At 40.5% G+C, this 16,126-nt stretch overlaps 1 protein-coding gene across 2 annotated transcripts in view; it reads right to left on the reverse strand.

Moving 5' to 3' along the window:
* GRIN2B (glutamate ionotropic receptor NMDA type subunit 2B) overlaps positions 1-16,126 on the reverse strand; it is a 401,212-nt gene that overhangs the window by 97,795 nt on the left and 287,291 nt on the right. For both annotated transcript variants that reach the window (XM_081821262.1, XM_081821263.1), the window contains one exon: positions 4,632-4,746. In XM_081821262.1, the coding sequence (XP_081677388.1) occupies positions 4,632-4,746 (115 nt within the window). The remainder of the gene's footprint in view (positions 1-4,631; positions 4,747-16,126) is intronic.

Here is a 16,126-nt window from a genome sequence, read left to right on the forward strand (position 1 = left end):
CATGGATCACCACATCAAAAACCAATGATGTATTGTATGGTGACTAACATAACATAATAAAATTTAAAAAAAAAAAGGAGGTTGAGCAAATATATAAAATTTTTATATGCTTGAAGTGTTTTCAGAGAAAATACATTAGACCCTGGAAACAATGATTTCCCAGGGGACGGGCCTGGGGGAACCGAGGATCACAGATAAGAGGATGTTCTTTTCACTGGATACCCTCTTGTACCATTTGACTTAGTACCGTGTGCAAATGTTACCTAAGAAAAGGAGGAGGGCACCAACTGACATTTGTTGAATACTGGCTATGTTTCAGTCACTATTAACTGGTGTTTTACTATAAAATCTCCTTTAATCTTTATTAACAGCCTTATGTAAAACCCTATTTTTACAAAAGGGAAATAGAGTCGGGTAGTATCATCACCTGGTTTATGCAGCTGATAAATGGCACTTGGGGCATTCATCTCAGCTCTTTTATCTTCTTATTATTATTTAAATTCAATTAGCCAACATGTAGTACATCATTAGTTTCATTTCAGCTCTTTCTGATTTCCAAAACCATGCTCAGTCCCAGATTATGCTGCCTGGACTTCAAGTCGTTCAAAAGAAACCAGATTTATAAGACGATGGCTGTGAGACTACTTTTTAAAACCTGAAAGGATATAGTGAAGGCCCCTCACAATGGTTTACACCAGCATGTGAGTGAGTCTTCCTCAACCTGAGGCTCCTTGATGGAAACCGTTGAGGCTCGCCACCACTGGGAAGTTGGGCCTCACTGAAGATGGCCTCCGCCCCGCCCCGCAGAGCATCGCTGCTTGTGGCCTGCTCACACCCACGGTGGAGTATGCCCCTGCTCTCCTGCACTCTTCAGTAAACCAGTCTGTCTACCTGGGAGAGTTTCGGGCAGAAGTGAACTAACACTCCTAAGCATATGGACTCATTCATTTAACGGTTATCTTTTGAGTGGTCATTCTGAGCCAGGCACTCTCCTTAAGCGTTAGGATTACAGAGGTGAACAAGGTCCTTGCTCCCAGGAAGAATCTGTCCTGGTGTGAGGAGACAGGCAGTAAACAATCAGGCAAATAGGCAAAACATCAGGTAGAAAATACACTGAAGAAAATTAAAATCAGCTCTTCTGATAGAGTGGCTGGGTGAGTACTTTAGCTTGAGTCCCCAAGGAAGGCCTTCTGAGGAGATGATATTTATCTAAATGACAAGAATGACAAATATTCACTGGGAGCTACTGTCCTTAGAAACAAACTCAGGTTCCTTTTGTATGCCTCAGCTCGCACCCCAAATCCATTCCAAGCCCTGACTTATTTACAACGTGAAATTTGTGATTCCAGAAGCTAGAGCCAGAAAGGACCCTAGATGTCTTCTTAATCTCATGCTAGTATTTTAGACACAAGAAGAGAAAGTTCCAAGGAAGTGAAAAGAGCAGGTCACGTAGTTAGTTAGGGGCATGACCAGAAGCTGTGGGTCCTGTCTTTTAGCCCTCATTTCCCCGACAAATCCAGATTCCTTCCCCATTTATCTTCCCAGTATCCATCTCCTCACTGTAGACTCTTTGCCCTGGTGCCTACATCTGTGGAGTCCACAGACACTAAATCTTCCCTGGACTACATGGAACCTTCTAGAGTGGTATTAGAAATCCTGAGAACACAGAGGGTCCTGGGGGCCAGGGTAACGGGGAAAAAAAGTGTATAACTTCCCACGGTACAACTTCAGCACATCCCAGACATGCTCTAGGTCTGCGCCCAGTTTCTGCCACCCCTCCCTGCCCATAAGTGAGCCCTAACAAGGGGTTCCACATTGGGGAACCTCCTGGCTCTGTGAACTCAATGAACAGTAAAGACCCCTCTCTTCAGCAATGTTCCCTGATTTAACCAAGTCAGTATGAAAATGTTCTATTCTATGAGCCCACCACCTCCCAAAAGGCCTTATAAAAAGATAAACCACAGAATTTCTTTAAATAACAAGCTCCCCTAGTACATTTAAAGTATGATCTATGAAAACTCAATCTACATAAAGATTTTATCTCCCCTCTGCCCCCCAAAAGAGGTATTACATCAAGGGCAATAGCACAAACTTGGGATTCTTAATGATAGATTTTAGACTCTTGTATTATGTAATGGTTCTCATTCATTTGACACATACTTATTGAACCGCTCTATGCAATACACTCATCTAGGTTGCTGGGAGGACACAGTGATATAAAGACACAGTGTCTGCCGTCTGGAAGCACACATACACACAACTCTAACACCGACAGATGTGGTAGTGCTACAACAGAGGTAGGAACAAAAGCTGCAGGGGACAAGGGAATGTGAGAGATTATATCTCGGTCAAAGATGAGAGAAGAAGACAATAACATTTTAACTGGGTTTCAAACGATGGTTATGATTTATGTAATTGGACGACCCACTCCAGAAAAAGGAAACGTCATGACATGCTGTACAGGAAGCAAGATGTACCAAGACAGCCCAGTGTAGCTTGATGGCGAGACAGGAAACAGCAAGGCAGAGAAGACAGGTCTTGAAAGGTAGACCAGAGCCCTGAATGCAAAAATAAAGTCTGGACCCGATGCATAAACCACAGAAACTCTGAGCAAGTTTTGGGCTGAGAAAGAACGTAATCAGAGTTGTGCCTTTCAATGAGTTGAAACTCATTCTAGCAGCCATGTCCAGGACTGATCTGAATGGATAAAGGTAGGCATCAAGGACACGGAGGCCCATTTTAAAAATTATCACATGGTTCCTGGATCATATAAGGAGGAATAAATTCAAGGGCTACCATAAAGGTAGAATTGTTAAGAAGGGAAGGGAACCATATCCCAGGGAGGGTGTCTAGTTTTGGAAAGTGGGGGCTGGTCACAGGCCTCAGATTCCAGCCTAGAGAAATCAGCATGAGTGACAGTAAGTGGTGTCTCTTTAAGGACAGGTGTGAGATGCCCCATACTTGAGGCAGTAATCCTGAGTCTACTGCATAAAAGCTACCCCAGCTGGACATCTCTGATGCACATATGAAGGCTCAGTTATTAATAACTCCTCTTCTGGAGATACACAGAAGTGCCCGTTTTACATGCGGTCCCAGAACACTTCTTAAATTATTATGTCTCTATAGCAGCAGTGAAAAGCACCCTGATTGGGGTGAAGAGCAGGAGCCCAGGGAAAAAGCACTTCTGAACAAATGATAACTCAGTAGAAGGAGGACAACTTTAATCAAGAACATAAGGAATAATCTCAGTCTTATAGCTGTGCCCTGATGTAAGAAACTACAGGACAGATTGAGGTCTTTCAATTTTAAGAATAAGGCCCCGGATTTCCACTACGTGAGCCACACATGCTGTTTCACGGGTGAGCATTCACATAACTACCTGTCCAGGGCTCTCTGACGAGATGGTGAATTTCAAGAAATTCATCTCTGATCTCTTTTCCTGGCTATTCTTTCTAGAAACATATAGTTTGGTTTCCATACCAGTCAGATCCATGCTGACATCCTGATGTTTGTTCTCAGCCAACTGACCCGCAGAGTCTATAGAAATTGCCTTAAATCAGTGTTTCCCAGCATGTTTTACAGAATATGAATTTCATGAACAAAGGGATCTCACAGTAAAATAAATTTGGGATATACCAGATGAAGTAAAATTAAGGATGGCTCTTTGCTAGAGATAGGACTCCTCTTCTAATGTTAATATGTTCTGGGAACCTCCCAGAATGAGAAACTGGAGGTAGCATCTCCCAACCTTATTTATCCACAGAACCATTTCTCAACAAAGCACCTCAAGGAACAAATGACCTGAAGGACATACAGGAGAAACACCAGTGCTGACATTACTCTCGGGAACATCCGTATTTAAGTAGGAATCAGGGATAACAATAAAAGCAAATACCTATTAAGGGCTTACTATATGCCAGGCACATTTCTAAGTCTTTTATGTATATTAATATATTTAATCCTCATAACAACCCTGTTATCTTGGTACTATTATTTTTAATCCCATTTTTATAGATGAGGAAACTTGAGGCACAGAGTAGTTAAGAGATTTGTTCAAGCTCCGACATAGACAAGTTTGTGAGTAGAGGAGCTAGGAATTGAACCTAGGTAGTCTGGCACCCACAGAAATTAATTTCTGATTGATAGAGTTTCAGACACTGGGATCAGCTGGCAGGGGGCGAGATCCTGAGAGGAGCCTTGCATGGCAAGCCTCTAATCACAGTAAATTCAAACCTGTGTGTTTGTAAATCAGGTTTCATTGACTTCCCCAGTATACTGTGTAGGATACAACTTCTGAATTGTACCACTAATTTGATTTCTTCCTGAAATTATGTTATATTATACATGTGTACTCTCTTCCATTAAGACAAAGTCATGATTCAGACAGCACCATAACCAATAAAAATGGTAATGCATTAAGAAACTAATCTCTTGATTAACCAAAGGAGCAAGAAAATGAAGATGCAAGTTTGAGGAATGACTTCTTCTATGTTCTTCAAAGTACTGCACTCTTACTTCCCAGCACAGAGACCAAAACCAAGGTTTGGTTTGGTTTTCCTTGAACGTGTTGCAAAATTTTATATCCCTACCCCGTCTACTTAGCTCAAGAATTGCCAAAAGATATGTCCTACCCTCTCCCACTTCCTCTCCTTGTTCAGAAGGATTATCACCAGTTTCGGGTGCATCTGGTAGCCATCTTCACTGAAGGACAGATTTCTTCCCTCAAAAGTGACATTGATCAGATACCTGTAAAGATAAAATAAAAGAAAGGTTAAAAGTATGAAGAAGGTATGCCAACAACAAGATAGTTGGGAAGACAGAGAGAAAGGTGAATGGAGACAGACACATAGATAGATATATAAATACCACCGTGAAACCTGGTATCCCTCCAGCTCCCATTTGGTTATGCATTGAGTTGTCCAAGTTTTCACATAATAGGGATAATATGAAAAGATAAAAAGAAACCTACCTCATTAGGTTTGTAAGGCTTAAATGAGATAACTTACCATGAGGCCTGGTACACAGTAAACCTTCCTTAAGCGTTAACAATTATTATTCACAAAAGGATGTCCATTAAAGGGTGAAGGTTGTAGAAGAAAAGAAAGTGGGAGTGTTATGGTAAGAAAGGTGGCATATTGAGCATAGGGTCTCTCTGCCTCCCAGAGATAGGTACATACTTTTGAACTCTTGCTAAGATCTGGCCCAGCCCATACTTCTAAGAGTTGTGAGATGAGTCAGGGATCTGGTTCCACAAGATGCATCTGGAAACCAGGGCTATTGCAGTGTGTATAATGAACAGAAAATACCAGGGGGTTGTGGGGAAGGAGGGAGAGGTATTTCAGAAAGTATTCCAGGCACAGGCACATAAATCAGCAGAAACTCTGGAAGTAACTAGAGTCAGACCAATGAAATTGGCTTCCTCCTCGACACCTGCACCTCCAGCTGACCCCGTTCCCCTGTTGGTTGCTCTGATCTGATGAAGAGTTCCCTCACCGGGAATTCCCACTGGCATGCTCATTACAATCACATTAGTGCAACTGTGGAGATGGTAATTAATGTCCCTTTACCATAATGGCCCGAGGAGCCAATAATGATTAGCTCAGTGTTCACAAGACATGCTACTCTAGAGCCTTGGGCCTGACGCTGCTGTGAGACATGTCTCTGCTGAGAAGCAAAAGATGTATTTTGTAATTGCCACAAGGTTTCCAAGGGGCTCCGAATTTGTGACCGACAACAGTTTCCCAACACATTGAAGGGAAGAAGAATGCATTAGGAGACAGCTTAAAGTTTCCTCTTTTAAGTCTTCTCATTCAACGAAACTGTGAGACTCTTCATTCTTCCAGGTAACCTTAGGTTAAGCAACAAGGTTGCTAAGATGCATATCCTTCAGGCAATTATAAAGATGACTAGAGATCATGAACCAAACCTTCATGGAACACTTCTTACTTCTAGAGCTGCTTGGGCTTTTTCAGCCTGTCATTCTCTGGTCTTATGGTCTTCACAAATGCAATCAAGAACACTGAAGACCTCAAAAGAAGAGAGATTCTTAGACTCTCAGAACTGAAAGAGACCTTCATGATCAACTAGTCCACCACTTCTTACAGTCTCTGCTTTCCCTCTACAACATAAGATGGGCTCTCTCAGCTCTTAGTATCATGGCACCCTCCACCCTCAAGGTAGTCATCTCACTGTTGGGCAGAGGTTTTTGGTTTTGTTTTTACTTAAAGTTGAAATCTGCTCCCCTGACACCCCTAGATCCTGGTCTCCTCCTTAGATATTATACAGTTTTAGTCTAATCCTTCTTCCACATGAAAGCTCTTCAAGTATTCAAAGACATTTATCACGGCTACCTTATAAATTTTAATCTTTGAAGAAAACTTAAGCTCATTTAGTTCTAGAATTTTAACTTGATAGGTGAAGGAAACCAAAGCACGGAGAAGTCAAATTATTTGCCCAATGTTCCACAGCTAATTGGGAGCAGAGTTAACAGGTTAAGCCACACTCCCAGTCCCATGATCTCTTCACCCTCCCATCCTGTCATATGCCACATCAGGTTTAACATCTCCAGTTCCTTTACGTAGTTATCACATGCCATGACTTCAAGTCCCCTCCTCTTATCCCCTGGCTGCTATTTCTGGACACCTCCAACTGGTAAATGTGTAGCACTCCTAGTTCAACTCGACGCTCCACATAGCATCCTCCCCATTCCTTGCACTGCCCCTCATCTTTCAGCTCTATGCTGCTTGCTCAAGCCCATCACCAGTTAGAAAATAATATTCAGATCTCCTGTAGTTCACAGTTTCAACACTCCAGCCAAAGCCGTATATAATTCGTTCCAAGGAACAGAATCACAAAGCCACAAAACAAAAATATTTTAAACTAACAAACCAGAATGTAAGCACCCAATGTAATTAACTTGGAAAGTATGTTCTTACTACAATAATATTGCATTGCTTAGAATAATTTCTGGAACTCTTCAGAGAAGGTTAATGAGACATGCAAACAAATTTTAGTTTTCTTTCTTTTTTTGGAAGAAAGGAGGGAGGAGAAAGGAAGGAAGGGGAAGGGAGGAAGGGAAAAAGAGAGAAATAAGTCACCTGGCTTAAGTACCCTCCTTTTACCGGATATGGTTCAGAATAATTCTGACTTCATCTAAATTAAGATATGTTTTTTTTTTAAGTGTCCATTTCAGAAGGCAATTATAAGAGAAGTTCCAAAAATAATTTAAGTAATAAGCATCATGAATGGCTTCTCAAGATGACTTCTTTGAAGGAGACAGCATTGAATCAGGCGTACAAGTTTTAAAATTCAAACTTTCAGAACATAAACCACACTCACGGGTAAGGTAGTTGCTCTACAGTTACATTTTTCTAGTTACTCCACATCTTTCTGATTTTTCTTTTAAACTCTTTCTGGGATGTTCTCTTTCTTCCAGCTCTACAGGATCATTTTATTCTACCTAGGCACTTCTCCCACATTTTACACTTACCAAAAATATTGATAAATTTTATGACAATATACAAAATATTCTTTCCCAAAGTATCCTATAATCACTCATATCCTTCAGCAGCATATAGATTAATCATTCACATTGTGTTTTTCTGAGTAATTCCCTCTGATGAGCCAACATTTAGCTATCAGTGAGGAGCTTGCAAATATACACCTGGCCTGAACAATGATGCCCTTTGAATAGCAGAACAAAGCAATCCACTCACTAGTAACAAAAAAGTGAAAAAATAATTGGGACTGTGGTCACTTCTAGGCATGGGACTTTGGCTCCTGAACCTCAGTTTTTCCTCTTTAAAATGGAAACACCACTCTACCTCCAGCTTATCAGGTAAGCCTGCTGTGCTGATCAAATGAAATAATGGGTAGGATGACTACAGAAAATAGGAGACAAATATAAGGTTATATAATAGCAAAAATTCAGAAAAAGAATATATTAGCAGGATTTGAATATCTAAAGGCAAGAAACTTGCCTCATTTTGGACCTCACCGAGTGAAGTATGATAACTACATTTTAACGAGACCCAATTATCAATGGAATACATTGGAGGAATGGAGATTGCATTCCTCATAGGAAGGATAAACTAGGTCAAATGGTCATATTAGTCCATTTAACTTTCCATAATGCCTGAAAATATCCAACTACCTCTGGATCTGGCTGCACTTTGCCAATTTTGAACATTAATTAAAACCTCAAAGCTTCCATGTGTAAATCCTTGGTAAAGGATTAAACTATAATTAAGAGATGCCACAGCTATTCTGTTTTTCTCTAAACATGCCATCCTTAAGTATATAGTCAGAAAGCCTAGCTCAAGTGGCAGCCAAATTCAGAAGACTCAAGTCTCCTGGAAGCCCCAGCAAGGCTTGGTATATAAATATATATATTGCTTGATTTGTCTCTAGGGTGTAGATGGACCCATAAGAAACCTTACTGTGTCTCATCAAGTTCTAATATTACACAGAATCTCAAATTGTTAGAACCAGAAGAACATTTAGAAGCTATCCATTGAGAACTCTCATTTTAGAAAAGGGAAAACAGGCTCCAAGATGCTACCCTCTTTTCCAAGTTGACCTCCCTATTCAAGACTGCAGTTCAAGTCTTCTGGTTTTCAGTTCAGTGTTCTTTTCATGATATCACCAAGTGAAGTGAAAGCAGTTTTACAAGTCCCAGATGTGCATTTTAGCACATTCTCATGTCACATGTCATGCCCTGGACTATGCAGATCCTTGATACAGACTGCATAAAATAAAATATATCTCATTTCCTGCTTGACTCCTCGTTGAGAAAGAGCCTCAGAACCCCGATGGGCTCAGAGCCAATACATTCGCTTTATATGGCCAAAGTCATACTCCAGTGGGTTTAATGAGGTCAAGCTGAGGTAAAAAAGCCCTTGTGCCTCTTTGACTTTGACCATGCCACTCAGAGCTCATCCACTGCACCACAATGATACCTAAAGCAATGATTTAGCAGTATGTCCTATGTGGGAGGCATCCAGAAGAGCTCTGCCAGAATTTTCCCAGCAAACCAAGAGCCTTGGCACTGCAATACTCACTCTGCCCTCCATATTTTTACAAGGCACTGGATTTTTTTATTAATATCTGTTAATATAGTAGTAAGAAAGATAAGTCTCTTCATTTCATCTGATCCTTTCATTGCTAGATGAAGCAGATGAAGTCCAGAAGGGTTTGTGGTTTACCATGATCAGATGACAGGGCTGGAAACGGCATGCAGGTGTCCTCCCCCTGGGTCCAGCATCCTTCCTGCTCACCGCCATGCCTCAAAAACAGTGGCTTTTTTCATATTCTCTTTCCATTCTCCAGCTATTAAGAGCAAAGCAATAAAGGAAAAACAATTCCAGACAGGAGACTGGAATCCTTGACTCCTTGTTTGCAACTTCTAACTCCAAAATTCTGTAACTCTCTAATTGAGTCTTTGGTGTGTCACTCACCTGTTAAGGCCTTCAAGTCCCTCATCTATAAAATGGACTGGTTCATACCATCTGACTCACCTGATGAGGGAAGTACAGGGATGCTCCTCTAACACGCTCTCTAGTTCATCTGTGGTTGTTACATTATTACATTTCATTGGCTGGATGGCAAAACCACACATCCTGCAGTCTTTCTCTTGTCTCTCTTAATCATTTTACTATTTCACTTAGCACTACTTTGTATACACATTTTCTCTTGAAATCGTGGAAACAATTTCTCACAGGATTAGAAATAGTGGACTTGAAAACACTTAAAAGCTACCTAAGTAGAGGCCAGTACTGGGGGAAAGAGGCAAAGATATGTAAAAATTAGACAACTGGTGTTATGTTTTGGTAAACTAAATAGAAATTTCTGACTTTGGCCCAACTTAAAAATTCATGTTTATCACAGTGAATCCAAAATGACCCATCCAGTGGAATGCTGTCAATGTGGCAGGCCATGGCCAGGGAGCAATTCTCCACTGGACTTACCAATGGGTCCCTGTAGGATTAAACCCAGAAGAGATATCTCATTGGTAAGATATCCTACGTGCAAATGATTATCTAGACGATGCCCCAAAATGCTGGTAGAAAAGACATAAAGAGGAACAGAAAAACAACTGAAGAGCAGAGGACTGCACTATGTATCACACACATACTCCATCACCACCATGACCACTACCCAGGTGGTGTAGCATGGTTTGAGCAAGGAGTCACACAACCTTCGTTCAAATCCTGGACCCATCAGTTCCTAAATTGTGTGGCAATCTTTTTAAGATACCTGACTTATTTTATTCTTGCCAACCATGGTTTTCTTTTCAAGGAAAAGAGATTTAAAGAAGTTTTAAAGGTTTCCTTCAACATATAATGTCATATATAAAAATCTTAAACCATGCTGTTGAACAAAAGAATTAGAAATACCAGTTTCCTAAGCTGTCGAATACAGTTCTTTTCCCTTATTTCTGTATAATGATACTTAATAGAGAACCTCAAGAAAAACTAATTTAAAGAGCACATTGTAATATTAATTTATAATTACTTGAAAAAAGATTAAAAATAGTTTGTCTTCCGGTAAATTAAACATTTGCTCTGAAATGGTGTTTATATCATTAATTTATTTTGCAAACCATTCTTCACAACTCATAAAAGTTTCAAGTTTAGGCTAGTCCATATCTTAGTTATTTAAATTCTAAGTCCATGATGTTAAATTAATGAGATAGTAAAGTATCTTGAGGACTGACTGATATAAATTTAATATGCTTCCTCTTGCCTGCTGGTGGTAAGGACTGTGCTTGGGGCCCTGAGCAGTCTGGGTTGAGCTGCATTTGTGTGAGGGGTAAATGGTGATGTATCAATTCACCATCTATTGCAATGAAAAGACTTCTCAGGCCTCTAGGCCTAATAGAGAAAAAAAATTCTGCTTCATGACTGAATACCATGAATTATTTTCATGTGGAATGAAAGAAAACAGAAGAGCACTGTTGGAAGTTGCCCAACAATCCCTGCTTGAACATAAGAGGGCAGAGAACATTAACTTTCCTCCAGAAAGATGTTAAATCAATGAGCATTGGGAGTGGTTCTGCCACAAGCTGGAATGACCTCATGCCTGCCCACCTGCAGTACCCTTTCGCCAAGTCGGGTCAATGTGGCAGGAAACAGTTCTCCTCTGGACTGATGGGTCCATCTGGATCAAACCCAGGAGCTGGTCCTCATTCATAAAATAGCCTACACCCAAATGAATGACAAAGCCTGGACAATGCTTAGTAGTGAGGAGTAGAAAGAAAATAAGAGGGAGAAAGAGAAGAGGTTAAGCAAAGAGGAAAGGAATGTGATTATGGACTGAACACACACACACACACACACACACACACACACACACACACCCCACCCCGACCAACAGACCATGCAGTGTGGTGTGTAAGAGCAAGGACACTGGAGTCAGATGAGCTCTGCACAAGTCCTTGATCTACCAGGTCTGAAGTTGTATGATCTCACAAATTATTTGACTTCTCGTTTCTTTGCCATAAAAAAATGTGCGTAAAAATAGTACCTACCTCATAAGACGGTTGTGAGGACATATAGGACTTAGAACTGCACCTATCACTTAGTGAACCTTACGTGTTAGCTGCTTCTGTTATAATTACCTCTTTTTTTTTTTTTTTTAGGTTCCTTTGGTATCAGAGAATGCTAGTTTGCAGAGACTTTTGGATCAGTCTAACTTTTCATAGTTAGAACCAAACACCCTGGAGTTTGGGGAAATGCTGCTACTCTTTGGCATGTTAAATTCAGAGTCTGAGTCTCCCAATTCCTGGATCTCTTCTTTTCCATAGTAACACCAGTCCAGGACATTTCCTCTCATTCCCACAATATCCCAAACTCTGAAGGCTCGGGAACATTTGTCTTCGTACTAGGACTGGTTACCCCCGTGAGGTTTTGTGTAGTGGCGAATTACTTAATCATACTTCAATATAAAGTTCACTTCCTAAGAAAGGCAAAAGATGAACTCATATCCCCATAATTTTAGCCTAGAGTAAATGACTCCTCAAAATGACCCCCATCCTGACCTCCCAGAGCCCTGCTTTGAACGCTGTGTAACTCTCTTTAAAGTTCCTTTGTAAGGGGCAAATTCTCGCTTGTGTATTCCTTAGGGAACTAGTGAGGCTGCCTTTAAAAAAAAAATTTTTTTTTATTACTACATCACTTCATTTAATGCTTATATCGGATACTTAGGGAATACAGATATACCTAATCACAACACTGAGGTTTACATAGTATTTTTAAAGTTTTTATTTAAATTCCAGTATAGTTAACATACAGCGTACTTTTAGTTTCAGGTGTACAATACAGTGATTCAATGCAGTGTGCTGAGCAGTAAAGCTGCTTCTCATTTAGGGAACTGTGCACAGAACTCAGTAATGGAGAAGGAATTCTTTCTTGTCCTCATGCCCACAACCTTTAGTCACCTCTGCTAGAGGTGAGACGTGCTAAGGTGCTACAGGAAATCCAGAGTTACTAGAGGCAGTAGGAAAGGTGAAACTCCCCAGTGGGAAGGAATCAAGAACTTCTGGATAATGTTATTGCCACTGGATATTTTTTTCCTTTTGAATTCATATTTCCATGCTGTACATAAGTTAAACTCACTTTCATTTTAAAAAACACTGAACAAAAAATCCCTTTCCTCTTCCACGGATCAGGTGCTCTATCTATTGGAATATAGACCTAGAAGCTATCAAAGCCAAGTGGCGGGACCTTCCCAGAGAAAACACCAAGACAGGTCAAAGGCTAGCTGATCCCTGAGCACGCTGATGTTTCTTCTTTATGCTTACTAATAATTTTAAGGTGAAGCTTTGCCTTTCTGACATCCATTTTAGCTCATGAGCTGGCAACACCACTCAGGGGCTATGCCAAGACCAGCCAAACAATGACTGGCAAAGATTTCTCTAGGACATTCCACTTTGACCAGGAGTCTTTTTCTTCTTGTGAACTTTCAGACTTAACCATAAGAATCCTTGGGCATATATACTCAAGAAACCCTTGGTCAAGAATCCAGAGTGACCTGGGAATGATATCAAGGGAGAAGAATAAGGAGGATTTTCTCCTCCTTTTTGATCTTTCTCTATTTCCTCCATTCGTTCTTCTCCGTTCTGGAGTCCTTCTCTATTCTCTCTTACATTTTAGGTGGTCAACAAAATCTACACACTAGCAGTACCTCCATTTACACAGTTCCTACTCCCTCTATAGCTACCATATGCTTATTTTCACAACTCCCTCCAACAGCTCTACTGAAGGGTAGCAAAATGGGTGAACAAATGAATTAGTGAGATGGCTTCAGTTACAGGGATTGGGAGTGGAGGTTATGAGGAGCTGTCACCCATGGACAAAGGAGTTGTAATTTAGTCTCCCAGTAATGATTGGCAGATGTCTTTAAATGGAGATTCCTAGAAGCAATTGTATTGAATGGGAGGGAAAGAGGGTCAAAAGAGTGAGGATATTCCAGGGTCAGGCAACAGTTTCAAACAGACAGAGGAGTCAAGATGCCTGGGTGACGATTACGTCTTTAGGGGAGATAGGTGCTCCATAATCACATCATGCTACAGATGTGATAGGGAAACAGTAGTGGAGGCTGTTGACACATTCAAAAACACATCTCTGTCTTCAGAAAATCCAATTATGAACCACACTTGCCCCTTTCACATAGAAAATAAAGTGAGTTTTTGAGTCTAGGGTCCAGGGAAAGACCAGGGGGACAAAAGAGATGCAAAGTTCAATATAAAATGGGAGTGGAGAAAGTGAACTGTCAGGAAAGTTGGTTAGCAATTTTGTTAATGTGGCTCCCTTTGCACAGTCTGGAAGAATGGCTTTCTGGGACTACCGTTTAGTGGGAAGACCCATCCCCAAAAGTATGGTTGAATTTGAAGGTGCAGGACATGTATACCAGGCAGGAGTAAAAGGGACTTCATGGACTTGAAAACAGTGAGATGAAATGTATATATAATCCAGGAGAATATACCAAGATGGAAACCCCAATGCAAAGGTGCTGGTCAAAGGTTACTAGCCAAACACACATCCTATGTTTCTGGAGTTTTTCAGGTGTTGCTCTAAATCACAGTACTTTATGGCACTGTTTCTAGACCAGGTTAGGATACAGAGGGCAGGGAAAGATCAAAGTTACTTGTTTATTTCGTTTCAGTTAGTTACTTAAAGACACTCGTTGATCTTTTCCAATATTCTAAAATAAGCTTGATCCTTGAGTCAGAATTTGAAGCAAGGTGAGGGTAAGGGTTTATTTAAAACAGACTCTATTTCCCTCTTTGCTTGTCCTCAAAAGGACAGCACCATGAACCCCAAATGCATCCTTCACAGGAAAGCTAAAAGAAACATGTAATCATTTCTCCCTGCTGTACTGTGTGGGGGCTAGAACTCTGCTGTTCCTTCTTTGTCAGGGGATCCTAGCTCTTTCTCTCCCTCTGTAGGTTGATGTTTCCATGGAAACATGCTCTTTAATGCTTCTGAAATTACTGTGCATTTATACCATTAACTCTTTGTTGACTAGGTCAGGGCACAAAATGATTTATTTTCCAACCTCTGAAAAGTAATTCCACTTTCTACCTCTTTTTACTGCAAACTGTTTTAAAAAGTAACCTGATGTCCCTTTTTCCGCACCAGACCTCACTCCTTAACCCTTGCTATCTTGGCTTTTGCCTCTATCATTCTACTGGAACTATTCTTACAAGGTCATCAATAATCCAAGCAAGGTCAGCAAAAATAGAATTAGTAGGATTTGCTTCATCATCATTCTCCTTGACATTATACAGCTTTTAACAGTTGACACTCCCAAATTTTCAGCAACTCTCCTTTCCCTTGTTTATTTGTTGTTTAAAACAGAATAATTTCTTGACTCTCCTTCTACTTCTCAGGCTAGTTCTCTCTCCTTTTCTATCCATTTTCACTTGAAACTCCCTAACTTGGGGGCACCTCAAGATTGTCTTTCACCTCTGCTCTCTCCCTCTGAGACTCAATTCATAGCCATCGTGTCAGCAAATCACTTCTATACCAAGGCTTCCAAAATCTCCATCAGAGGTCCCATCTCTTTCCTGATCTTCAGTTGATTGGACCATTCTACCTGAACGTTCTGGTATCAGGTGAAACTTAACATAGCGAAGTCCAAGCTAAGTTCCTCTGTCTTTTGGCAATGAGACCACTACTCCTATAGTGTTAAAATTCTGGCACAGTTTTGACTTCTCTCTCTCTGTTATAATTTCATCTTTACAACATGAATGAAGAAAAGAATAAGCTGACTGCTCTTATTAACTGCATTCTCAGAACCAGTCAAATCGGTTAAAATGTCAGCTGTAGTTTAGCATTATGTACAAAATAAGCTGATTGATATTTTCCCCTTCCCAGAATTTTGTCTCCCCAAGATGAATGAATCTCATGGCTGTCTAGCCTATAAGTGAAATTGCTTGGAAGTTGTATTTTTGTTCTGGTCATTCAATTAAAAAAAAAAAAACCCTCTAACAATGCTACTATTTATTGAGTACATGCCAAGCTCTGTTCTGGATGCTCTGCATTATTTTCAATTCTCACAGCAATGCTATAAAATAAGAGATCACATTATAATGGAGGTCCAAGGTTGGTGGCATTAGCAGTTGATCCTACTTAATTCTGAGTGATTTTAAAACCCATATTCCTTCCACTGCCTCATACCAAGAATAATGTCAACAAAAGAAGCAATGGCCGGGAGAAAGAAAAACAAAGAAGTCCTAAACTTCTAACGTGGTAGAACTAAAATCCCAACCCAGATATGAATGGCTCCATAGCCTGGGTTCTTAATCATTATTTATACCACCACCAAATCTCAGTTGCCTTTAATTCTCCCTTGTGCCAACCTTATAAGGGAGGTTCTACAGGGAAGAGAGTGAAACACACTCTCTACAGCCCTAAGAAAGACTGGAGGCACGATTCTGGTCAGGACATACATTCATAGAATAACAAGAGAACTCCAGACTCCAGGGGCTGTCAATCTGTCATATTTCACAAGCACTAACCCCCCCCAAAAAATGAAGAAATGGAATTAATTTGCCTTATAGGAAAACAGGAGACAAACCACAAAGCAGTGAGCTTGACTGGACTTACAGAGGAATTAATTCTCA

The sequence above is a fragment of the Leptonychotes weddellii genome, chromosome 5, assembly GCF_054177405.1.
Source record: "Leptonychotes weddellii isolate Sample4059 chromosome 5, ASM5417740v2, whole genome shotgun sequence".
NCBI lineage: Eukaryota > Metazoa > Chordata > Mammalia > Carnivora > Phocidae > Leptonychotes > Leptonychotes weddellii.